Genomic DNA, 26,624 nt, shown 5'->3' with positions numbered 1-26,624 from the left:
TGTCAAGACGGCAGCCTGGGCTCCTGACGGGAGTAGGACATGTGATTAAAGAGAGAGATGTGTCCCATACTCTAAGCTAAAGTCTAAAGGTCTGGAGTCTTAAGGAGGATGGGGATTATGGGTCTCAGAGATACCAGTATGTATTTTTATATTTTTCTAACCCATCAATCATTCCTAACAAACCAACAAACTCCTTTTAGATACACAGGAAACTAAGAATACCACAATCAAGAAAGGAATAGACTTGATTTTGGTCTGCTGAGAATACCTATTTTTACACAAACATCTGACCCATCCATATAAAAGCCATCACTTTCCCTCCCCTTTCCTTTGGGAAGTCACAGTTTTCTCCTTCTAACGATGTTCTTGCCAGGCTATTCTTCCAGACCTGGCAGTGACTCACCCAGATTGTGTGAGTGGGTTTGCTGCATCCGGAGGGCAGCTTCTCACAATCTAAGTCACACTTTGTGATATTTGATGAGATCTAAGTTGGAGATGAACAGTAGGAGTTGAAGGCGGGACGGATGATATATCCATCAGTAGTCATGATATACTGACATGGTTTTTGTCCCACTGTCATCTCCAGGCAAAATGGTTTTGCAGTGTTTCAAAAACCTGCCAACTCTGCCTTATTAGAGACAATTGTGGAATAAAAGAAATGTCTGCACACACCATGGGCAACGCCAATGGTTCTTTCAAGCCTTTTCATCTCTCTTACAAATTATTGTCTGTCTAAAGCTAAAGAATTCATCATTCCCCAAAGTTCTCCCTTTTTACTCACCTTTCCTTACCTTTCCTAACTGTTTTTCTTTAAAAAATAAGAGTTAAACACTGCTGTAAAGCAGGAAATGCTCGTCAGCAACGTGTTAGAAAATGCTGCTAATTGGAAAATGCTCGATAAGCTTCCTCCAGAACATGTAGAACTTTTTCAGCTGCTTAATTGGAAGCCATTTTCTGAAATCATCTATGATGAACATCAACCCATTATGTAGCCAAAAAAAGAAGAGGAGGAGAAAGTCAAAGCTATCGAAGCTATATTTTACGAGACACTTATTCAAGACACTCAACATGGATTTGCATCCATAGATGCCTGGTTTGCATCTCATAGGGGCTACAGGCACAAAACCAGAATTTATACTTTTAAACTAAAGTTCCCTCAGGAAAACTAAGTATCCTGGCCAATGCAGAATTTACATTTCCATAATGGAATGAACATAATGATGATAATGGTAATGATGATGAGGAAGTGGTTTAAAGCTCATATGTAAAAACATTCTAACTGTTCAGTCCAGAGTTCTGTGTTATTGGGCAGCCGTTAGAAATTCCAGTTATCAACAGAAACAATAACATCAGAAGCAACAGTAATGCATGTCTGCTCAAAAGTAAGTTCCATTGAATTCAGTGGGCTTACTCTGAAGTAAAAGACTGTAGCCTTAATATCTCAGTCTGTATTCATCAGAAAAGGAAAGAAAGTCTTATACTACCCTTTACACATTCAATGTCCATGTTCATTCCAGAAATGAAACCTGTGAAATGGCCTTCATACCTTTCCTTTGTCTTTAAGGTGCAGTCATGTGGTTCAGTTATTTTCTCCAGGTTTGCCCTGATCCCTTTCAGCAAACCGCTCTGACTACAGAAGACCAGTCCTTTAAAATCCCCATTTAAATTTGTCTTTTAATGCTGTTCCCAGGATAACCTTGACTGTCGGGGGAAAAATCGCCCCGAGCAGCCGTTTATACTTGTGGTCACAACTGCTGTTTATGATGACAGCTTTATGTGGGTCTGAAAATCTTCTCAGAGACCCATGAAATATTTCAAAACATAGCTCCTGTTTCATCTAACTGTTTCCAGAAGTGCACCACTTTTATTGGGAAGGTATCTCCAGAAGCAATTTTGGAAGAATGTAATAAAAATGCTCTGATTTTAAAAACCTCTTCAGTAACACGGGCTTAGCACTAATCTCAAAATCACGCTTGGCCACTCCCTACAGGGTTCTGAAACATCACAGCATTCGAGTTCGAGAGGAATGGAGGGCCACATTTGGTTCCTGGGTCTGAGGAATACCAAATAAGGGGAGGAGCAACATTTTTGTAATGTTAATGCATGACTGCAGCCCCCAATCTTTTAATGGTTCTTGGGACATCACCATACTGCTTTAACAGCACCTACTTGACATGCCACACCACCAACCGACCTAGCCACAGGGCCTGGGCAGAACTGCCTGCTCCCTGCAGCTTTATTCAAGACATTGAGTGGTAGAGCACAATATGGAGCAGGACACAGAACTTATCTCCAACTCCGATCAGCCCCAGCCAACGTGGCCAATGGCCAGAGAGGATAGTCTAACAACATCTGGCTACAGGTTCCCCATCCCTGATATAAATAATATAAAGTGTCATAAGACTTGTGTCATAACTGGACCTGAAAAGAAATCCAGCTAAAGGTTTTCTGCTCTGTAGGTCAATGGACATATATTTTAAATTAGAGAGCAACAGATGACACATCTGTGCCAGCCCAACTTTCAGGGGTCTTAAATAATGTTTAATATTAAATTTCTTCTTCCTCTGAGGTCTGATCCTTTTACGCTGCTGAATTTGCTGCCTTCCCTTCTCTTCGTTAGGTTGAATATTAAAGTTAAAACCTTAAAGACACCTGCCATTTTCCAACACACCATTTTCTGTCTCCTCCACTACCATCATTAACAGCTGGTCAGTGCTCCTTGCCCGCTGAACATGATCAGTCCCCACTGAGCTCTGTAGTTGGGAGGGGTTGTTCTCCCCCCCAAAAAATATTTTTGTACTTCCGCAAATCTTGGGGTTTCCTGAGCACACCAATACCTCTCACTTGGCCATGTGGCTACATAAGGACTGACACTCAGAGAACAGAGACCATTGTTTATGTGTAGCAGGGGTCAGCCAGTGTGGTGTAGTGGTTAAGAGTGGTAGAGTCGTAATCTGGTGAACTGGGTTCGCGTCTCCGCTCCTCCACATGCAGCTGCTGGGTGACCTTGGGCCAGTCACACTTCTCTGAAGTCTCTCAGCCCCACTCACCTCACAGAGTGTTTGTTGTGGGGGAGGAAGGGAAAGGAGAATGTTAGCCGCTTTGAGACTCCTTTGGGTAGTGATAAAGCGGGATATCAAATCCAAACTCTTCTTCTTACTTCCAGGTGTGGTTAAGACTACAGTTCCCATTGCCCCTATTGACTACACTGGCTGTGGCTGATGGGAATTGTAGTCTATAATATCTGGAAAGTGTCATGTTGTGTAGTTCTGTGAAAAATGATAAGCCCTGAGCAGTAGGCCTTTGAGTGCTAGCAACCCGCAGAGGGTCCTTGAGGAAAGACAGGAGACTTAAATGAATTAAACTAATAAAAATAAGCTGCTCCCCCCCCCCAGTGTTCTCTTTAGCTCTGCTATAGCCCACAGGGTACCTACCTACTCTTCAGACATTCTGCAGCCAAATGTGTAGAAAGCAGATAAAGCACATTCTTACCCTCTTTTATATATTTTGAGATAAACTCCATGGTGTGTTTTTTAAAAATGGTAACTTTATTGTGAAATAATACAGTTGAAATGTTCCCTGGAGACACACTGTAATCTGTAACGAGAAAGATGTGTGGTATGGAAGGGAGAGGAAATGTGTGGTGAGGGGATCACCTAAACAAAACTGCACAACCCAAATATACTGCACAACCTCTCATGTTTATATTTAGACTAACTGCAGTGGCAGCCTGACAGAAGGGGTCTCCATGGTGACCGAAGAGCCATTTTAAGGATTTCTGAGTGACAGCCTCCTGAAAATGTACAGTTCCTTGCGAAAAGCTGTAGGTGTATGCTGTGCTCATTCTTTGCTAATATTTATTATAGTACGTTACTCACTTTACGTTACTCACTTCCATCATACTAATGAATCGAGACTATACACCAGTCACTGTATAATTAGGATAAATTTAACCCGGGGGAATTATCCTATTTTTCATTGAAATACAGGGTTTAAAAGAAGATACAAGATTTTCCTGCGTTCCAGCTATGCCAAACTGGGGAGCTTTAGGATTCTGATTAAATCCCCTGCGCTGGCGGGTTATGGAGGTGAACTTCTGCCAGGGCTCCACACCAGCTAATTGCCAGGGATTCATTTGGCTCAGGGGAGAAGTCAGTAGAGAGCCAAAACCCACTGACTTCACTTCCTCCTTCCTCTGCAAAATCACAATGAGGCATGGGATTCTAACTAACTCTGCAGCCAAAGGTGATGATAGGTGGGCAGAGCTGTCTACCTGCCAGGTCACCTGGCATAGTTATGATAGGCAAGTGCTTCCCTTTGAAGCCCTGTTGCATGGAACTTCACTGTAAACCACAGGGCTTTCAAACAGGTTCGATTTTGAAAGCTGTCCACAGAGATAAGGCCAGTGCTTTTTCTCTGGGGGGGGGGGGACGACGAAGCAGGGGTACACATACCGCAAAACATTTTGTGAATCTAAGTTTGGCCTCGCTGAGGGGCAGTATAGTGGTACCTCAGGTTACAGACGCTTCAGGTTACAGACTCTGCTAACCCAGAAATAGTACCTCAGGTTAAGAACTTTACTTCAGGATGAGAACAGAACTCGAGTGGTGGCGGCAGCGGGAGGCCCCATTAGCTAAAGTGGTACCTCAGGTTAAGAACAGTTTCAGGTTAAGAATGGACCTTCAGAACGAATTAAGTTCTTAGCCCAAGGTACCACTGTATTTCAATATGAGTAGGAAAATGAGAGTACCCTTAAACATTTTTTAAGAAAAAAAGAGCACAGGATAAGGCTATCAAATACTCTTTGCTGCGCGTTCCAAGTACGGATAGGGGTATGCACCCAGGTCCTGTTTGCAGGCGGATTCCCAAAGGCATCTAGTTGGCCACTTTTGTCAGGTGGCAGAGGAATCACCCCCCACAGCAGGTTGCCAGGAATGGATAAGACAAGGAAAAGTTCTTACCATCTGCTTTTTATTCAATATTTACAGAGAGAGGCTTGAGAATGCAGCCTCTTGGAATAATGGTGTTGTCCTGAGAAAATCTCCACCCCGCTTTTCCTCCCACTACCTCATTTGTCAGCAGCAGCACCCTCTTTACAGTTGCTGCTTCGGGCCATCTGCCTCCAAGCTCTTTGCTCTCCTACTTTTAAGGCTCGCCAGGTTCTGGGAGATGGTGGGTCTGGAATGCTTTCTAGTGATAACGTGTCAGCCAGCTGCTCCAGCTCTGCCCCCTCCCCCTCTCCCATTATTTCCCAACTTTCCCCCCATCTTGCTCTGAAATGTGACTTTCTTCTTCTCTGCTGGGGAGGTAGTCTCCACCATTAATCCTCTGCCCAGTCCCTGACATCTATGATACCAGGATGTTGGGTGGCCCTTTGGCCTGATCTATCAGGGCTCATCTTATGCTCCTACGTCCTTACAGAGGCAAGAAAAAGTGTAAACAATTTAAATACAGTGGTACCTCGGGTCACGGACACTTCAGGTTACAGACTCCACTAACCCAGAAATAGTACCTCGGGTTAAGAACTTTGCTTCAGGATGAGAACAGAAATTGTGTGGTGGCAGCGGGAGGCCCCATTAGCTAAAGTGGTACCTCAGGTTAAGAACAGTTTCAGGTTAAGAACAGACCTCCAGAACAAATTAAATTCTTAATCTGAGGTACCACTGTAATTCCATTAAAAGTAACCCCCGTTCTCTGAAAAGAGAACGGGGAAACAAAACAAAGAGAACTGTGTTTTGATTTGTGTATTTGTTTCCAAAAGTGTGGGTGTGGCAGGTTCATCTTTAAACATGAATTGAATCAAAGTTTGTACTCATCCCTAGTCAGGAAGCACAGCTCATTCATTCATTAGCCACTACCTGCATTCTATCCAAGTGCATTTACCCACAGGCATAGCTGGGGGCAGTTGCTCCCCACCTAAATACCGTGGTACCTCTGGTTGCGAACGGGATCCATTCCGAAGGCCCGTTCGCAACATGAAAGGAACACAACCAGCATCTGCGCATGCGTGGGTCGCAATTCGCCGCATCTGTGCATGCACGTGACATCATTTTGCGCGTCTGTGCATGCGCGAGCGGCAAAACCCGGAAGTAATGCTTTCCAGTACTTCCGGGTCGCTGCAGGACGCAACCTGAAAAAACGTAAGATGAAGCAAACGTAACAAGAGGTATGACTGTAAAGTAAGTAAATAAAAATACTTAGCCAAAAGTAGAAATTGTAGAAAGGTTTTGAAAGCTTTTCCTGGGCACTTGGGGTCAAAAGTTCTGCCTCTCCCCCCTCCCCCAACACCTTACTCACTGACAGATGCCAGTGTTGCTATGATGTGACCATCTGAAAACAAACCAGATTGTTCCAGCCCAGATTATGGCATCTCCTAGGAATACAAAAGCTGGTCGCCTCTGATGAATGTAGGCTTTTTCTGTTAGCATTAGTGTATGGCTGAAAATCCCAATCACTACTGCCACCTTTGTTGTACCATATTTTGTGTGTTTACCTTCTGCCACTTTGGAGAGAGGGAGGAAAATTCAGCACATTTTCAGGGACAAAATGCAGTGGGAGCAGTTCCTTTAAGGTGAAGGGCGGGCACCGTCCCACCAACCTAAGTCTGGCCTAAGCCAGCCCTCGCCTACTGGCCTCCGTAATTAAAACACTGCCTGTCAGCTTCCTCCGTCTTAGTCTCCATGTTGCCACCAGGAAGGAGGATGGGGAGAAAACTAGAGTTAGTCGGCTTTGGCTATCATTGGTTCTGGCTCCACCTGCTTATGGCTTCCCTGCTTTCTGAACCCACCAGGCTCAATGGGCACCAGCCACTACTGGGCAAATGGGCTTACCTATAATGATACAAGACGGTTTCCTTAAGGCATTCTTCCTTTTAGACAACCGCACAAGAAACATTAGCCACTGCTTGAGCCTTTTATCCTACAGAAAGCCCCAATGGTAATGATGCTATGTCCAGACACAGTCTTGTTTCTAGGGAGATTGGTGTTTTCGTTTTTTTAAAAAAGAAGATTCTTCCCTCTGCCTCCATTGGCACAGTGGCTGTTTCTACCAGTACTGCAAATGGCCAGTGCCAGCCTAAGGCATGCTGCTGCCTGTAATGAACCCGACACCACCCATTTCACATTCGACATGTGGAAGCTAACTGAACTGGCAGTTGAATCTTACTTCAACACTGTTGATGGGATGGCACCCTCCAATGTACCAGAATCAGGGGACCTAGGACAGGCTGTGTGGCAACAGTGGTGAATGGCTCAGGAGGAACAGCTGAGGGCTGGGACAGCTGCCCCAACCTCAGAGGCTTGAGGCAGTTGCCTCACTCTGCCTAACAGTTGGACTGGCCCTGAAGACTACTGATTGGCCTTCCAGTGACAAACCTTTTTTGCCCTTAAGGAAGAAAAACTTATGGATAACCTCTGCTTCCCAGTACAGTGGAACCTCGGGTTAAGAACTTGATTCGTTCTGGAGGTTCGTTCTTAACCTGAAACTATTCTTAACCTGTGATACCACTTTAGCTAATGGGGCCTCCCGCTGCCACAGCACAATTTCTGTTCTCATCCTGAGGTTCTTAACCCGAGGGACTATTTCTGGGTTAGCGGAGTCTGTAACCTGAAGCGTCTGTAACCCGGGGTACCACTGTATCATACTGACTAAGCTTTGACTGGTCTGAAAATGAACTGAATTGCCTCCTCATCCAGAAACTACAACAACAAGGCTTTAGATACATTTCCCTCTCCCTGCATTGCAAAAAACAACCACCACCCTGATCTGGATACTTCTAGTTTGTGAACGGAACTGTACAAGTGGTACACCCCACCCCCTTCCTACTCACGCTCCTCAATATTGCAGTCAATTCCCTCTACAATTTATGTGTGATATTTCCTAATATGAAATCATAAATATCAAGGCACAGAAGCTTTCAGTGCACTGTGCTGAGCATACAAATCAAGCCTACATGCTGCTGTGCACAACGGCTCGATAAATAAAAGGATCACATTCAATATCCACAACTTGAAACAGATACGGATTAGCCAAGAGTCAAAGCACACAGCCATTCCTGCAAAGTGGTTATTTCCCTTCTGGCATAGTTGTGGTTGTACGAACTTCCATAAACTGCCATTTTGTGGGAAATAGCAAGAGTTAAGTTAGAGGTGAAGAAAGGGATGCGGGTGGCGCTGTGGGTTAAACCACTGAGCCTAGAGCTTGCCGATCAGAAGGTCGGTGGTTTGAATCCCCGCGACGGGGTGAGCTCCCGTTGCTCAGTCCCTGCTCCTGCCAACCTAGCAGTTCGAAAGCATGTCAAAGTGCAAGTAGATAAATAGGTACCACTCTGGTGGGAAGGTAAACGGCGTTTCCGTGCACTGCTCTGGTTCGCCAGAAGCGGCTTAGTCATGCTGGCCACATGACCTGGAAGCTGTACACCGGCTCCCTCGGCCAGTAAAGTGAGATGAGCGCTGCAACCCCAGAGTCGGCCACGACTGGACCTAATGGTCAGGGGTCCCTTTACCTTTACCTTTAAGTTAGAGGTGAAAGCAAATGGACGAGAGCTTTCAAGGTTAGAACGTAAGCAGGCTTTTGAATAACTCTGTAGCAGTGTGCAAAACCTTAAATGGATCAGGACCCGAGCACTTAAAGAAGGACCTCTCCCAATGCCATCTGTTCCATGCTCTGAGATTGGCTGGGGAGTCATGGCTTGTGATCATGCCAATAGACATGGCCCAAGGGTGTGGTGACTTGAGACAGGGTCTTCTCAGTGGCAGCACCCTGGCAATGGAATTCCTTTTTTGGGTGAAGTGGCATCATAAGGAAATAGGATGAGCCTGCTGGATCAGACCAATGGCCCACCTAGTCCAGCATCCTGTTTTCACAGCGACCACCCAGATGTCTGTGGGAAACACTCAAGCAGGACATGAGCACAAGATCACTCTTGCCGCCTGTGCTTTTCAGCAACTGGATCATCCTCTATATTGCAGCATTTCAGCTGTCAACTAAAAAACAGGTTTCGTTTGCCTGGGCTTATGGAACATGATTTTTGCCACGCAAAGCTATTATTTTAGCTGTACTTCTTTGAAAATGTACTTAATTAGTCAATAAAATTCCTGTTCTTGTTCATATATACTGCCCTGGACTTCATCAAGAGGGAAAGAAGTTTATAAATATAATAAGTAACAGAGAAATGTATAAGTTTGGGATTGCATTGTCAAAGATGTGAAAGGTTTGTACTACTCTATTTGGACAGAGGCAGCCTAACATTTGTTGTCTATGCACTGGCAACTTCTAGGTTAGATTATTGCAATGAGTTGCATGCAGGGCTTCCTCTGGTTCAGAAACTTCAGCTGCTGCAGAATTTGGTGGCTAGGTTGCTCACCAGGGCAAAAAGGTTTAAACATATAATGCCAATGCTGGCCTGACTGCACTGTTGGCCAATTAGCTTTTGGGCCCAATTTAAAGTGCTGGTTTTGACCTTTAAAGCCTTAAAATGGCTCAAGATGCAGCCTTTGGCTCTTATCATTACCTCTGGCCTTGAGTGGGTAGGTCTTTTAAAAAGTGGATTGTCTTTTATTTTTTTATTTTTTTTATTTTATGCTAGCTTTAAGGTACACATTTGTTTGTTTATATATTGTAAGTTTCTCTGGGTTACTTTGGTTTTTAAAAAAGCAACCAATAAATTTTATTATTATTATTATTATTAATAATAATAATAATAATAATAATAATAATAATATAATTTGCAGGAACCAGCTTTTGATGTGCCACTTCACAATTCTCTTTTGGAGATTTTGCATTAGTACCCTAAAAGCAGAATCCTGCACACTGCAGTAAATAACACACAGCTGGGTTGTTACAGGCTGAGAACCAACACTGATATATTTTCTCCCCTTGGCTATCACATGTTCAACGGTTTATTTTTTTATTCATTTATTCCCTTATATTTATATTCCACATTTATTCCATCAGAGAACTCAAGGCACCATACACAGGTGATGACCCCTCCAGGAACTGACCAGACCCTGTCCTGCTTTAACAAGGTTCTGGCTTCATATGCCTTCAGGCCAAGCCCTGGGGCAGGCCCATGACTCAGAGTTGCTACTTCAAATATGCTGAGTTGCCCTGTTTATCCACAAAAGCCATAGGCTAGATTTTCTTCAAGATGGCACAAATGGCAGGCAAGTACACACAGCACTGGGTCCATATAATAGAAGACTGAACAGCGACCACTGTAATCTTTTTCAGAACTAATTCAATAACATGCACAAAAGCAGCATGAAACGGCTCTTGGCATTCATTTATTTCTTGTTTGAATTTGGTAAAGGTAATTAGTTACAATAAATTAAATCCAGCAGCCTCAATTATATGGTTCTCGTAGATGCTGTGTGCAGGATTCAGCGGTATGACAGTCTGCAGTTTGAACTGCGAGCTGAGCCACAGTCTGCAAGAAGTCTGTTAAGCCATTCTCATTCTCCACAGTCACTCGAGTGACAAATAAATAAATAAATAAATAAAGGGAGGGATGGATGGGTGGAAAATATTCCACTTTCAACATGCCTTCCAAAACCTTTATCCCAGTTGCTATGCATCTTGGATTTGAATTGATTTCATGTATGTGCTATGTTGTTTGAAACTGTTCTTATATTTACAGCTTTTTTTAAAAAAACACACAGATCTTATATATGTAATAGTTTTAACTGTAACTATTTTAGCGCTCCAAAACATGCATTTTGGGGTGCCGTGCCCGAAAGAAGTTTTTTGAAGGGAGAAAACATGTGAATTCATGCGAGACCATGGCAACCAAAATGGCCGCCATGCTCTCATATTAAAAAATGGGAAGATGGCATCTGGGAAGACGGTGTGTCAGATTTTGGCTTCAAAGTGTTGGAGGAGATGATTACAGTTCCCAGAGTGGTTTAACCACCAGTTAATTCCTCTTCTAATGGAGCTCTGGAAATTGCAGCTCTGTGAGGGGACTAGGGGCCTCCTAACAACCCTCAGCACACATAACAAACTGCAGTTCCCAGGATTCTTTGGGGGAAGTCGTGACTGTTAAAGTGGTATCACAGTGCTTTGGACATAAGGTGCAGATTTGGCCTGATGTAAACCAGTTTAATAGCAATTCCTTCTTCCAAAGGAATCCTGGAAAACATACTTTTGTGAGAGAGGCTGGGGATCTCTAAAAGAACTCCGCAGATCATCAGCATATTACAATCTGATATATAACTGATATATAACTGATATATGTCTGCAGTGTGGCTATGATCTATGAGTGCAGAATGAGGAAGAAGTTCAGTGTCTTCAAGGGATACATCCGATAATCAGCCCTGCAAATCTCTCCTGGAACCTTGGAGCCTGGTTGTGATTTATATTACGGCAAGCTCTGCTGCGACTGTTCTCAGATCGGCTCTGTTTAACTTCACTTGGGAAAAGAACATGGGGAAATAAATATTTTATTGCAAGAAGTTCTGCTCTGCCTGAATTCTGTCAATGTTAGGAGGTTTGAAAGCAGGCAAGTTCCAATAAGCTCTGCTGAAGCACTGGAGGGCATTGCTGTCATGTGCTTTGGTAAACAAGATTTTGGAAGTCATATCAGCTGTGAAGAGAAGTCTCTCTGTAAAGCAATGCAGTTAGATCTCTTTGGAATTGTGTTGTCATTTATTTATTTATTTTTGCAGAGTGGTTACAGCTCTTGTGCTAAGAAGAAGAGTTTTCGAGAGATTTCATTTGGAGAGAGGTTGGGGCAGGGGGAGAATTAGTTTGTTTTCCTGAACTGAAATAACCTTAGTAGTAGTAGGGATCTGGCCTTGTATCATTTCCCCATCTATCTTTTCCATCTATAAGACTCACCCTTGTATAAGACACCCCCCCCCTATTCAATTTTAAGAAAATGAGGGGAGATGGCCCAAAGTTGTAGAGCCTCTCCCCCCCCCCCACAAAGCTGTGGGTGAAAAACACTCCTTAGATCATTTCTGGTGTGCAGCAGCGTCGGGTGAATTTGCGCTCCTGCCAGCCATTCGGTTTGAGGGAGCGCAACCTCCCCTGATGCTACCGCGTGTGGGAAACGATCCAGGGAGTGCTTCCCGAGTGCACTGGCATCAGGGGAAGTTGTGCTCCCGCCAACGAGCTGGCTCGTGGCGCGAAGCTTCTCCTCCCTATGCAGCTGCAGGCAGAAAAACCCCCCTAAATTGCTCCCCGCAGCATTGGGGGAAGCTGCGCTCCCGCCACCCGAATGGCTGGCGCCACGCTGCTTATCCCCTCCCCCCATGCCACTATCCGTGTATTGGACGACCCCAGTTTTTTGACATGATTTTTGAGTCAAAAAAAATGTCAAATACACAGAAAAATACAGTATTTGGCTTGTATTTGTTGATATTAAAGCCTATGTGACTTTCTAACATGGCTGCCCAAAGTCTGACCTAGGAATATATGAACCTCTCTCAAACCAGTCTGACATTCATTTGGACTTTCATCTGGTGTTTTCTTTTCCTCTGGCTGGTTTATCTTGCACAAGTCTTTTCTTTGTTTCATCAGCCTAACTGATAAATTGAGGGCTCTAAACTGGCCTCCCCAACTTTAAACAGAGCATTTTTCACAAATAGCTAGATAATTGCAACAATTGGCGGACATAATCCAGCCAAAGCCAGTAAGTCCCACCAAATTTACATCAAAAGGGTTTAACTATGGGCGGATCGTCCCCATTTTCTTCTTCCTGCACACAGCAGCACAGGGTGAACAGGCATATGTGGTGCACATGTTGGATGTGATCCACTGGGTACACAGAGGAACTGGCAAAATAATCCCCCTGGGCTTTGGGTGAATGCATTTTAAAGCTCTGGCAGAGATTTATTTGCACTTTCTGCACTTCGACAGTGCAGCGTTGCCATTGGGAGGGTTCGTTAACTTTAAAGATTGTCACCGATATCAGCAGCAGTTGTACGTCTTCCAGTGTGGGAGCCTCGGCTCATTGAAAACAATTACTGGCAGTGAAATGGAAGCAATAAAGTGAAGAAGCACAGAAGCAGTGTGTGTGTGTGTGTGTGTGTGTGTGTGTGTGTGTGTAATTAACTTCTCCTGACATGTGGCATCAAGCCAGCTACGCTATCACTCAGAGTATTGATCAGTTCCATATTTGCCCCATGTGTCCACTAAACCATCCTCTATCATTTCCAAAAGTGAGCCCAGATATGGCAGTAATGGCCAGTTCTGATGTAACCAACTAAGCTTACAATGATTCCTGTTATGAATTCTGGGCTGTACCATTTAAACTGGTGCAGATTGCAGCTGGGGGTGGGATGACAGTGATCATATTTTTAATGGTTCTTGCATGTGTAGCAAATTAGAAGAAGTATTTGCTTTTGCCTATCTTCTAGCATTCAGTTTCATTAGATAACCCTTGGTTCTAGTCAGTGCTTTTTTCTGGGGGGACATAGGGGTACGCATACCCCTAAACATTTTGTGAATCTAAGTTTGGCCTCATTGGGGGGCAGTATTTCAATATGAGTAGGAAAATGAGAGTACCCCTAAACATTTTGTAAGTAAAAAGCACTGGTTCTAGTAATATGACAGAGGGAGCAAAGCCTCTACTACTTTCTCCACAACTTGCATCTCTATCATGTATGCCCCTTATTTATCTTTTTTTTCTAAATTAAGAAATCCAAATTAAAATATGAAATCCAATCCCAATTATTATTTTGCTTGCTTGACCTGGATTTACAATATTCGTTTTGAGGTGCAGCAACAAGAGCTGAACACAATATCCTACATGTGCTTGAACCACAGATTTCTGCACTTTGATATTATGATACTGACCGCTTTTAAAAACCTAAGTGCACAGCATGAAATGGATCTACCATAGCCACATGCTTATTGACACTCTCAAATGAGAAGCGGAGCCTCTCTATGTGTGATACGTCTCCCTTCTGAGAGGGGAAAAGGTGGTGGTTTAAAACAAGCGGAAAAAGTTTGGTAAAGCAGGAATGGAAAGATACTGAGAGGAAGATGCCAGTTTTAAACAATGACAGAGGTTTGAAGAAAGCAGGAGCGGAAGGACACTGAGGTTTTTAAACAAGCAAGCAAGCAAGCAAGCAAGCAAACAAACAAACTCCAGTTTTAAGAATGAGAAATAGCAGAGACAGCTGCAACACAAAAGCTAATAACAGTGGAACCTCTGGTTAAGAACTTAATTCATTCCGGAGGTCCGTTCTTAACCTGAAACTGTTCTTAACCTGAGGTACCACTTTAGCTAATGGGGCCTCTGGCTGCCGCCACGCGATTTCTGTTCTCATCCTGAAGCAAAGTTCTTAACCTGAGGCACTATTTATGGGTTGGCGGAGTCTGTAACCTGAAGCGTCTGTAACCTGAGGTACCACTGTACCAGAAAGCTAACACAACAGAGCTCTTCCCAACCCCCTTCCTGTTGTACTCAGACCTCGCTTTAAACCACCACTTTCCCTCAGTGCTCCTCTGCTGGCTCTATTCAAACTTCTGCAACTATTTACACTGCCATTTCTTCTCAGTGTTTCTTCATTCCTGCTTAATTCAAACTTTTGCATTGTTTAAAACCAGCACAAGCAAAAGAGCGCTCTCCTCTCCTATGGTTACAGCAACTGATATTCAGAGGTATTACTGCCTCGACCATGGAAGTAGAGCATAGCCAACATGGATGGTTATGAGCCACTGATAGCCTTACTCTCTGTGTATTTGTCCAATCCTCTTTTCAATTCATCCAAGTTGATGACCATCACTGCTACCTTTGGGAGCAAGTTCCATAGTTTAACAATGCGCTGCCTGAAGAAGTACCTTCTACCCCTGAGTCTACCATGTGCCCGATTTGTAAAATGGCTGCAAAATCCATCCTGCAGGGCAGCTTTTGAGCAAATTACACATGTGATGTACTCTGCTGAAATGTCCTCGAAACTATATGATGTATTTTGCTGAAATGCTTTCACAGGTTTCCACACCCACAGGAAAAAAAGTGGCTAAAGATATCCCACAAACGAATACAACAGGAAAAGTGTATTGCAACTGGTTCTCTCAATGCTTTGCAAATTAAGTATTTTTCATCTTTGCTCTGCAAGGTTCTCTCTCACAGCAGGTAGCACAGATATTGTTAAGTGGGGCATGCAAAACTGACAAACGTACCAGGGAAAAGCAATTGAGCAAGGAAGCATAAACAATAAAACAATAATATTGTTATAGTTTTGCACCTAACTGTTAAAATGCCTTTCGTGCAAAGAAGTTGAGCACTGCAGAACGGGAAATGGCTTGAATCTGATACCACCCTTGGGGACAGACAATTACCATTTCCATTTTATAAACATGAGCAATTCATTGTGTATGCATTCCTTTGTAAATGTTCAAATATCCAGGTATGCACCAGACATTTTCCTACAAAGAAATATAAAAAAAGGTCTTTGACCTCATAATTACGTCCCTGCACTGAATCTTTGTGTTGGTGCTGAGTTTTTAATGGCTAGTTAGTGGGTGGAAGTACTCCTCTGCTTATTGTTTATGTGCAGTTAATGTTTTCTATCACTGTTATGGGGGAGAGTGTTTTGTTTTTGGCCATCACTCATCTGAAGTCAGAGGTGGTACAGGCCAGAATTAACGTAAGGGACATAAGAAAAGCCTGCTGGATCTGGCCAATGGACCATCTTGTCTAGCATGCTGTCCTCACAGCAGTTAGCCAGATGCAGTGGCGTAGCGTGGGGGGTGCAGGGGGGGCCGGCCGCACCGGGCGCAACATCTGGGGGTTAGGGTTAGGGGGTGCAAATCCATGGGTTAGGGGGCGCAAATCCACGGGTTAGGGGGTGCAAATTACTTGCCTTGCCCCGGGTGCTGACAACCCACACTACGCCACTGGCCAGATGCCTATGAGAATCCCACCAGCAGGACCTGAGCACATCAGCCCTTTCCCCCTGCTGTCATTTCCAGAAACTGGTTGTCATGGTCCGGTTCATGGGCAATCGAAGTCCCGGCAGGGGATGTCAGGACCAGGGGCAAGATGGCAGGGTGGGAGCAGGAATGGGGTCCCGAAGCCAGGAGTCCGGAAGCCAAGAGTCTGAGGGTCAGAAAGCTGGGAGTCACAAAGCCAAGGGTCTGAGGATCAAGAAGCAAGGAGTCAAGAAGTCAAGGGTCCAAGGATCACAAAGCAGGGAGTCAAGAAGCCGAGGTTCAAGGATCAGGAAGCAAGAAGCCAAACACAGCAAAGCAGGAAGCTTGTTGCTGTGGCAAAGAGCCGAAGGGCAATGCTGACCTTATATCCCTTCCCAGCTCTTGCCACCAGGTGCTGTGAGTTACCAATCGGCCTCACCTGTGAGGCCGCGCCTTGCCTCTTCGGCCTCAGTCCTGCAAAGTCCTATTGGTCACAGGGCCTGGCTCCTGCAAGCACACCTGACACTGGTATTCAGAGGCATACTGCCTTCGGCCATGATGCAGAGTACAGCTATCACGGTTAGTAGCCTCCATGAATTTGTATAATCCTCTTTTAAAGTCATTCATGTCAGTGGCCATCGCTACCTCTCATGGGAGTAAATTCCATAGCTTAACTATCGTTTACCAAAGGTGAAGTGGAAATATCTCCTTCTTCAACCAGGCTCATCCTGTCAGAATAAGCTTGCTGAAAGTCTTCAGGCAGTGGTCACTGAACAGCCACCTGTAGCTCTAGCTATGGAACTCCAGCATTGACTAGAGCATTGGGCTAGATAATCTACAAGGCTCCCTCCAACTCTTATGCGATGTGTGATTGTGCAAAATATGCAAAACTGAGAAAGAAGCCCACACTCAGAACGGGCAGGATAGTTTTAATCAGAGCTTCCACATCGCAACAAGCTTTGATGTAGCAGTCTTGGATAGGCAAACTAAGGCCCAGGGGCCAGATCCAGCCCAATCGCCTTCTAAATCCGGCCCGTGGATGGTCTGGGAATCAGCGTGTTTTTACATGAGTAGAATGTGTGCTTTTATTTAAAATGCATCTCTGGGTTATTTGTGGGGCATAGGAATTCATTCATTCCCCCCCATATAGTCCGGCCCCCCACAAGGTCTGAGGGGACAGTGGACCGGCCCCCTGCTGAAAAAGTTTGCTGACCCCTGGTGTAGCTCCTCTCAGCCTTTGCTCTGTGCTAGCAGAGCACTGGATTTAATTCTATAAATAATCGATGGGAAGCAAAAGTGCAAACGTTGAAACATTAATGAGACAGAGTGCCCAATGAATGATAGGTAGCAGAGCTGAAAAGCACATCTTTTCCCAGCATTGGAATGATGCCACTGGGGACACAGAAGGATTTGATAAAATGGGAGGAGAAGCCTTCATCGAATCAAGGCACAATGCACCCAGCGCAGCTCGCCTGCAATTGACCAAGGTTGCTTGGGTAGCCAAGCGGGGAAGAGTGAGCTGTGACTGAAGAGGTTCCTGGTTCAAATTCTGCCTTTGCCACAAGCTCTCTAAATGGCAATTGTTAAGCCATTTATAGGTGAGCCTGGTGACCACCTGCAGTGCCTGTCACAAGGGGTCACCTGTCAAGGGTTTTTCTACTCAGCTATCCACACAATAGCTGAAGCAAATAATGCAAGCTATTCATATTGAATGAAAGTACAGATTAAGGAGCCTAGCACTTATTAGGCTATATGACGTGGATAAAACATACATGCAAAACATACAGTGTTACCTTGGGTTAAGTACTTAATTCATTCCAAAGGTCTGTACTTAACCTGAAACTGTTTTTAACCTGAAGCACCACTTTAGCTAATGGGGTCTCCTGCTGCTGCCGCGCCGCCGGAGCACGATTTCTGTTCTCATCCTGAAGCAAAGTTCTTAACCTGAAGCACTATTTCTGGGTTAGCAGAGTCTGTAACCTGAAGCATATGTAACCCGAGGTACCACTGTACACCGAAGTCTGATAATGCAGGGTTCCTGATCACACAGAGGCTTCTAGCTGATTTCAGATGGTCATGATTAGAAGGACTCTTCAGACCTTCAGACTAAACTAGTGAAGGTCTGGGGAGGAGGGGGCATAGCTGGCACACAGGAGGTGTTGTGGCAGAACCAGCATACACACGGGGCTGTCTACACACGCATTTAATCCTCCGTGATGAAGCTGAATGTCTGAAGAGGGCTAGAGAGACACCCCCTCTCCATAATCATTTGAGCATCTGTTTAACTAAGTTTTGAGATTTTTGATTTGATTTATTTTCTTGCCCCCTCTGAATCCCTAATTCTAGGGAATTCCAGGAAATGGACTTAAGTCTGACATAGGCTGCATTTATTCTGTTCTCCCAAGGTTTCTCTAACTGCTAATTGACACATTATATTCACGCTTTCACATGATGTAAAACCCGCATACAGAAATATAGCGGAATATAGTTTATGTTTAGCATTCTTTTCTGCGTTGTTTGCTTCTGGAAAGGTATCTGTTTGCAAATAACATGGAAAGGAATGCTCCGCAATACCCAGCTTGTTTCTGGAATGGACTTTTACTTTTACAATTAACAGAGAAACATCAGGAAAATGCAACAAACTGCCATGAGAATACAGCCTTAGACTGGAATCCTTGCTTTGAACACTCTTTTTCTTCATTCTGACTCTCACTGGACTCCACCTTAATAAAGCCTTCCTTTCTATTTATCTTTTTTGTTGGATTTATATTGACAGTAAGGATCTCCATGCCTAAGTCTGATATTTGGACAAAGCATAAAGAAGGAAATGTATAAATCTTCATTCCGTCCTCTCTCTCTCACACACCCCACCTTTTTAATTACACCTACAATTCCCACACCTCTGCCCTTCTCAGAGTCTGAAGTCTCTCCCTTGTCTCTAGAGCTGCCTTTGCAATTATCCACTAATTTTCCATTTGTTATATTTTCTTAAGAAATATAAATTTCTGGGAAAGCTCTGATTGTGTTTCTGTTGCTCCAAGAACACATTATAAGAGCACTCGGCTACCTAGATTAAACAACCTGAAGTTAATCGTGTCATTCTGTTTTGTATTTGGAAAACATGCTTTTTTAATGGGCAAACTCTACTAGACAGACAGCAGTCTGTCCTGTGCTACCAACTAACAGAATGGAGCTAAGATTACATTGCGAAATGGTTCTCATAGCTAGCACATTTGAGCAAAATTCTCCAATCTCCTTTGTGTTTCAGAAGGCCTTATTCCCTGAAGATGGAGAAGAGACAGTGTTCAGATGTGCATAGTCCCAAACAAACCCCATCCATTGGTCAAGGAAGATGCATTTACTAGGAGCTTGTTTTCCTCTTTCCTACCAGAAAGAGTATTCAACTTCAACTTCCAGTTGCCCTGGAACTGCAGAAGCAAGGGGAAAGGGGACCCTCTGGCCTCATCCATCAGCCAAGAGCCACCAATTGCGATTCAAGCAAGAACACCAACAAGGGAAGACCAGCCTGGCCTGAACTTGATTAAATTGCTTGTAGCTCATCACTTTGTTTTGGCCCTGAAGACTTGATCCTTCATTCCCTTTTGTGTCATTTCATTTTAGCTTGTAAGTCTGGTGGCAGGGCCTGTCTCTCTCTCTCTAATTGATGTGAGTCACTTAGGGAGACTGTAACTGTCTGAAGTGCATGAGAGAAATATAGAAAATAAAAAAGATAAATAAAAATCTGCACAAGAGGGATATTAAATCATACTGCTTTGTCATACAACGGCATTGCAAGAATTGAGAACATGTACTGAAGAGCCTGCTCAAATCAGAGGGCAATGGAAATTTCCCCTGATGAAGAGTCGAATTTTGCTTGAAAAGTGTTGGGCTTTAAAACAGCACTTTCTAGAATAAATATGCTCTGTGAACTCTGCTTCTGACTGCTGGTATGCTGCCCTGTGTTGATTGAGTGTGACAACTGCATCACGGAAGAGTAAAATCAACCATCCTACCTTGTTTCACACTTTTCATGCTAATTTCAGAAATGCAAGATTGTGGCAACTATCCTCATTTAGGAATGATGCATTACCCAGAGTGCAATGTCCTCTACAGAACATAAAATTGTTCCATCCCTACCCAGAAGACTTATAAGCTGGCATTAGACAGGGATGAAAGGAGAGGAAGAGATTAGGGAGAATCAGATAGGAGGGGAGCATCAGCAAGCAAGGGAAGACAAGAGAGGTTGAGATCAAAAGTTTGCTGAAGAAATCAATTTTGGGAAGGTCAGTGAAGCAGAAAGGGGAGGGGGGTCCTCCAATTTGTATAAAACCAATGGCCACTCCAGATATAGGAAGAAGCAGAACCATCGGACTAGAGAGATTGGGAAAGGTACAAAGGTCCCTTCTGAAAATTCAACTTTTCCAGGAAGCCTTTCAATCATCTCTCTAGTGCCTGTTGTACTAAGCAGAAGCACTGTGATTGATTCCATCACATGTTCTTCCCTTGGCTACCCAGGTCTCCATTTCACTCCTCCTTTTGTTGTTTCTGAATTTTGATTTTAGATTTCAAGTCCCTTGGTGCTGCTTTCTACCTGCTCTTTGTGCATAGGTGGCGCCCTCTAAATAAATAATAACAATGACACAAGTTTTCTGTGTGGCACACAGAAGAAAGGCAGCAATTAAAATGCAGTATAGAACAATAAAATTATTAAAACTTAAAAAATACGATTCAAACACTGATTTTTTTTTGCCGCTACCAAAATATTCTTAACACAGTCTCTGTTCTTAATACGAATTACGCCATCAAGGTATCTCAGTAAACCAACCTTAGAATCACACAACATTCAATGCCTGGTTATCTCAAATATCTTCAGAAGTCAAGTACTTCTTGCCAACTTTATTTGTACCCCACAGGAATTACAAAGTAATATACTGACACATTCCCAAACATTCTTAAGCTTAACCTTTAAAGCCCTAAATGGCCTCGGTCCTGTATACCTGAAGGAGCGTCTCCACCCCCATCGTTCAGCCCGGACACTGAGATCCAGCGCCGAGGGCCTTCTGGCGGTTCCCTCATTGCGAGAAGTGAGGCTACAGGGAACCAGACAGAGGGCCTTCTCGGTAGTGGCGCCCGCCCTGTGGAACGCCCTCCCATCAGATGTCAAAGAGATAAATAATTACCTGTCATTCAGAAGACATCTTAAGGCAGCCCTGTTCAGGGAAGTTTTTAATATGTAACGCTGTACTGTTTTTAACACTGATTGGGAGCCGCCCAGAGTGGCTGGGGAAACTCAGCCAGATGGGCGGGGTATAAATAATAAATTATTATATATTAATCACATCAAACCTGGCAATTTATAATGGATTCATTATGTGACCACAGCACAGAGACGGTCACTCAAGTTGGACTGTAGTGAGTGGGGTTGAAGCTTTTAATGTGAGATCTAGGGGTTAATTTAACAATTAAGAATGTGAATCTATTTAAAGACAATTATGAGAAATGCTGGACAGAAATTAAGAAAGATTTGGAAATATGGTCAAATTTGAGACTTTCCTTGTTAGGCCGAATTGCTGTTATTAAGATGAATGTTTTGCCAAGAATGCTGTTTTTGTTTCAAACATTGCAGATTGTGGACAGAATGGATTGTTTCAAGAAGTGGCAGAAAGATATATCGAAATTTGTCTGGCAGGGCAAAAAGCCCAGAATAAAATTTAAAATATTAACTGATGCAAAAGAAAGAGGGGGGTTTGCCCTGCCGGACTTAAAGCTTTACTATGAAGCAGCAGGTTTTTGCTGGCTGAAAGATTGGCTACTTCTTGAGAACACAGACATTTTGGATTTAGAAGGGTTCAATAATAGATTTGGTTGGCATGCATATATATGGTATGACAAGGTAAAAATCCATAAAAGCTTCAAAAACCATATTGTAAGGAAAGCATTATACAATGTTTGGAGTCGGTATAAAGACTTACTGGAAAATAAAACCCCTAGGTGGCTGTCACCAATGGAGGCTAAGGAAGTTAAAAAACTTAATATGGAATCTAAATGGCCAAAATATTGGGAAATTGTAGAACAAGAAGGTGGAAATGTGAAATTACAGAGTTATGAGAAATTGAAGTTTAAAGTAAGAGATTGGCTACATTATTATCAGATAAATGAAGTTTTTAAACAGGACAGGAAAATCGGCTTCCAGGTGGAGAAGTCAAAATTAGAAACAGAATTGTTAGAACCCAATACGAAGAATCTGTCTAGAATGTACAACTTGCTGCTGAAATGGAATACACAGGATGAAATGGTTAAATCAGCTATGATTAAATGGGCACAGGACATTGGTCATGACATTATGTTTGCTGACTGGGAACAGTTATGGACCACCGGTATAAAATTTACGGCATGTAATGCCTTAAGAGAGAACATTATGAAAATGATTTATAGGTGGTACATGACCCCAGTCAAGCTTGCAAAAATTTACCACTTGCCCAATAATAAATGTTGGAAATGCAAGGAAACTGAAGGTACTTTCTACCACCTTTGGTGGACGTGCCCAAGGATTAAGGCCTTCTGGGAAATGATCTATAATGAAATTAAGAAGGTGCTTAAGTGTACCTTTCATAAAAAACCAGAGGCTTTTCTCCTGGGCATGGTAGGCCAATTGGTGTCAAAGAAAGATAGGATGTTTTTTATGTATGCTACAACAGCAGCGAGAGTTTTACTAGCAAAGTATTGGAAGACACAAGAACTACCCACACTGGAAGAGTGGCAGACGAAGGTGATCGATTACATGGGATTAGCAGAGATGACGAGCAGAATCCGTGACCAAGGGAAAGAGACGGCGGAAGAAGATTGGAAGAAATTTAAACTTTATCTTAAAAATACTTGCAAAATTATTGAGTGTTAAAATGTCATGGGTAAAGCATAACAGATTTGCAGCGATAAATGATTGGATAAGAGTTAAAGATAGGAATTAATAATAATTTGGACCAGGGGTTGCTGGAAAAAAAGTTTAAAATAGAGATGCAGAAAAGGGGGGCATGGGGAAGTCGCTGAAATTGGGTATATGAAAAAATCTATGAAATTTTACATGTTTATATGTGTGTTTGTTTGTGTCTGTCTTTTGTATTGTCTTATATTATATGTGGAAAAACCAATAAAAAATTTTATAAAAAAAAATGAAGCTTTTAATGTGAGAACTAGAAACCTGACACTGATGTCAACAGAAAAATGCAAAATATTCTCAAAAATCAAATTCATGATGGCAAGACAGAATTTGTTAGGAAAGTTGCATCTGTTCCTACAGATCAAGTCTCTGAGATATTTCATAATCACAACAGGAATCTGGCTGCCAAATTCACTATCCATATTTCGCATTTGTTTCTATCCCAAATTTGACTTACCAGTCTTGCACAGCGTTGAAGGATTCCTCATTGGTGATGTCATACATTAAAATGAAGCCCATTGCACCCCGATAGTAGGCTGTCGTAATTGTCCTATATCTCTCTTGACCGGCTGTGTCCTAAAACAATTAAATATAGACAGTTGTGGCTACAAGTTGTCAAAAGTCTTGTGTTTTGTTTTCTTTTTTTAAAAAAAAAACAGCAATCATGCTTCTCGCTTAGAAGCACCATTTTGGCAAGTAAGCAGTATAGAAATTATATTTTATATAAATCAGGCACCTGATTTCATAATGACAGTGAAAATTGGAGATTCAAAGAGTGGTGTGGGTCTGTTTAAAAAGGGCTTTCAAACAGCCCCACCACTGCTGTTTGAACTTCTGGTTTTCAGCAGTTCAAAGAGCCACAATGGGAAGGAGACATGGTTTCTACTGAATGGAAACCCCCTTATTGAGCACGTGGGAGCTCACTTTAAGCTTCCAAATGTTCTTTTGAAGCCGCACTTACCTGCCCCATGTATGACGTCAGCTGTAGGGCAGTGGGTGTGGCTCGACCAAAATGGCCTCCCTGGGCAAATGAAGAGGTTTGGCCCACAAGAGGTCTCTCCACCTCATGTCAGTTTACATATACTGTGAACAAACAGCTTTGTGAACCATACTCCTTAATATCAAACCCATTCTCCATTCCGCCCTCCATTACTTGTGTTCACTCTCAAAAATTGTTACATGGGTATAATCAAGGAAGGAAATTCTCAGCATTACCCATAGTTCTGCAGCTCACATCAAAAAGAAAAAAAATTATTTCATTTCAGTTGGTTGTTGGCACAGGAAATCTTCCTGGTGGATTTTACCCATATGTACTGATCCAGAGAATGTTAACAGGGTGCTTAAGCTTCATTTATTGTGACAGTTGTTAAATAAACCTCAATTCTCTTTGGATTGTTTCCAAACACATTCAAACTCTATAATATTTTGTTTCAAGAAGGATCGCCGTGTTAGTCTGTTGCTGCAAATACCACAGTCCTGTGGCAGCTTAAAGACTAATTTAAGCACAAGTTTTATAAGCAAGAGCTATTGTGGCTTTAGTCTTTATGGTGCCACAAGACTCTCTAAAGTATTTAATATCACTAAAGATGGCTTCAGTTAATAATGTGCTAATATTTCCCTGAACCATCTTTCTGCACAGTTTTTATCCCTTCTGTTGCTTTCATTATGCCTGACTTTTATGCAAATGAAAAGCATGGGATAATCCATTTCCATATTTCATTTACATTTCTTGCTGTAAAACAATGCTAGCATTCCTCATTAAACTGCAATTTGAGCCTCTATGTAAAAACCAATTCGTTTATCAATTCAATCTTGCTTGCTCACTGGTCCTAATTTACCCACTGATCAGATTAGCTTTAAATCCAAAATGTAATGGTCTGTCTTTTAGCCCAGAGTCACTTTCTAAGCAAAATCTAACAGAACAAGCCTGACGAATATTGATAAAAACTTGACCTATTGTTCCATGATGGTGTTACCATGGCAATCCATCTTCTTCCTGGATGAACAGGGGGAAATACATAAAGATTTTTGATGGAGCCTTTTCATTTGCTCTAGTACCAGCTAGAAATATATGAAATAGTTTCAAATATGCTTGCACTATGGTAGCTGTTTGACAGATATCCTTTAGTAATGATCCATGCACATCCAGGGTAGTAACAAACACGTATTTATAGTCAGACATAATAGTGTTTACTCAAAAGCAAGTCCCACTGTGTTCAGTGGTGATCACTTCCTTCTACAGTGGACGCTTGGGTTGCGATTGTGATCCATGCGGGAGGCACGTTTGCAACCCGCAGCACTGCGTCTGCGCACGCGTGGGTTGCGATTCGGCGCTTCTGCACATGCGCAAAGGGTGATTTAGTGCTTCTGCACATGCACAAGCATCAAAACCCGGAAGTAACCCGTTCTGGTACTTCCGGGTTCGGCGCGGTGTGCAACCCGAAAATGCGCAACCTGAAGCGTCTGTAACCCGAGGTATGACTGTATATGTGCATTGGATTACGGTCTGGAAAGCCGATCCCATGAATGCTTACTTAGGAGCAAGTTGTCCAAGTTTAATAAACATCACAACCCACCTACTTTCAGCAAACAGAAACAGCATAACCAGACACTAGAGAGACCTGTCAGGAGTAAGCATGGACCAATGGTACCAAATAGTATGGGAAACAGCCTCACTAGAAAAATTAACCAATAAACTGAAACCAACATGGGGACAAATAGAAGATGCCTTCACCCAAATATGGTTCCCCTTTATCACATACACAGCCCAACAAGAATCCACCAACAGCATACGAATCAATATGGCTAACCTGGTTCAAAAACACCCACCCACGCCACTCACACATGAAAACAAAGTTCACCACAGCCAATCACAAACAAACAACCATGCCCTGGGCCAACCCCAACCTCTCTCACCACCAAAGGAACACAAGCGAATAGCAAAGAGAACCTGCACAAGCGATGCTGACACAAAACCCCACATATATTAAGTATAATAGAAACATCGCCACCCGACCCCACCCCCATGGCCCCCTTCACCTCTTCCCCCCCTTTCTTCCTAATGTAATGCTAATGTCTCAACAAATGAAACTGACCCGTAGAAAATGTAACTTGAAAAAAGAGACATTGCACATACTTCTGTAAACCAAGAAATCTTTAATAAAAAATACTTTTTTAAAAAAAGAGAGTAAACTAGGTGACACTTGGGTCTCTTCGAACTCTATGATTCTATGAAATGTGCACAGGACTGTTGCCTTGGTGGGACTGTGAATCCACCTGATTTGAACAGGTTGCCAGATCTGAATCAGCCTGCAATTTCCATGTTTTCTCATGACATTGTCCTAAAATCAGAGCTGGAGGGGGCTTCATCCACATGGCAGTTTATTCTGTTTCCCTAACATTTCCCCATTGATTTCCATGTTGTATTTGAGTGATCATGTGACATAAATGGATTTCTCAAGAAACAAGAGGATAGATGTGTATTGTGGCTAATGTTGTGTGTTCATGCCAGTGGTGGGAATGCACTGGATACAGAGTGAAGGGGTGCGTGTACAGATGGGGATTCATGTGCCAATGTCCCTACATGCTAAAAGAAAGATCCACAGAGAACTAGCTTGTCCATAAGAAGGGCATCCTAAATCCCTTCTCCTGGATAAAGTACTTTCACCTGTTTTGTATGGAGGAATAACCAATCATGTGAACCCCCAGCAGTTGGTAGTAGTACATGTAAAATACAGGTTCATTTGCTGTACTAGCCTTTAGCACCACGGTGCATCTGCTCCATGAAGTGCCTGCAAAATGAAAATAAATGAGTATTTTTTCTTCT

At 43.0% G+C, this 26,624-nt stretch overlaps 1 protein-coding gene across 4 annotated transcripts in view; it reads right to left on the bottom strand.

Moving 5' to 3' along the window:
• RAB3C (RAB3C, member RAS oncogene family) overlaps positions 1–26,624 on the bottom strand; it is a 104,971-nt gene that overhangs the window by 31,742 nt on the left and 46,605 nt on the right. For all 4 annotated transcript variants that reach the window (XM_053408181.1, XM_053408180.1, XM_053408179.1 and 1 more), the window contains exon 3: positions 23,256–23,374. In XM_053408181.1, the coding sequence (XP_053264156.1) occupies positions 23,256–23,374 (119 nt within the window). The remainder of the gene's footprint in view (positions 1–23,255; positions 23,375–26,624) is intronic.

The sequence above is a fragment of the Podarcis raffonei genome, chromosome 11 (assembly GCF_027172205.1).
Source record: "Podarcis raffonei isolate rPodRaf1 chromosome 11, rPodRaf1.pri, whole genome shotgun sequence".
Taxonomy (NCBI): domain Eukaryota; kingdom Metazoa; phylum Chordata; class Lepidosauria; order Squamata; family Lacertidae; genus Podarcis; species Podarcis raffonei.
This window is presented reverse-complemented; position numbering and strand designations above follow the sequence as displayed.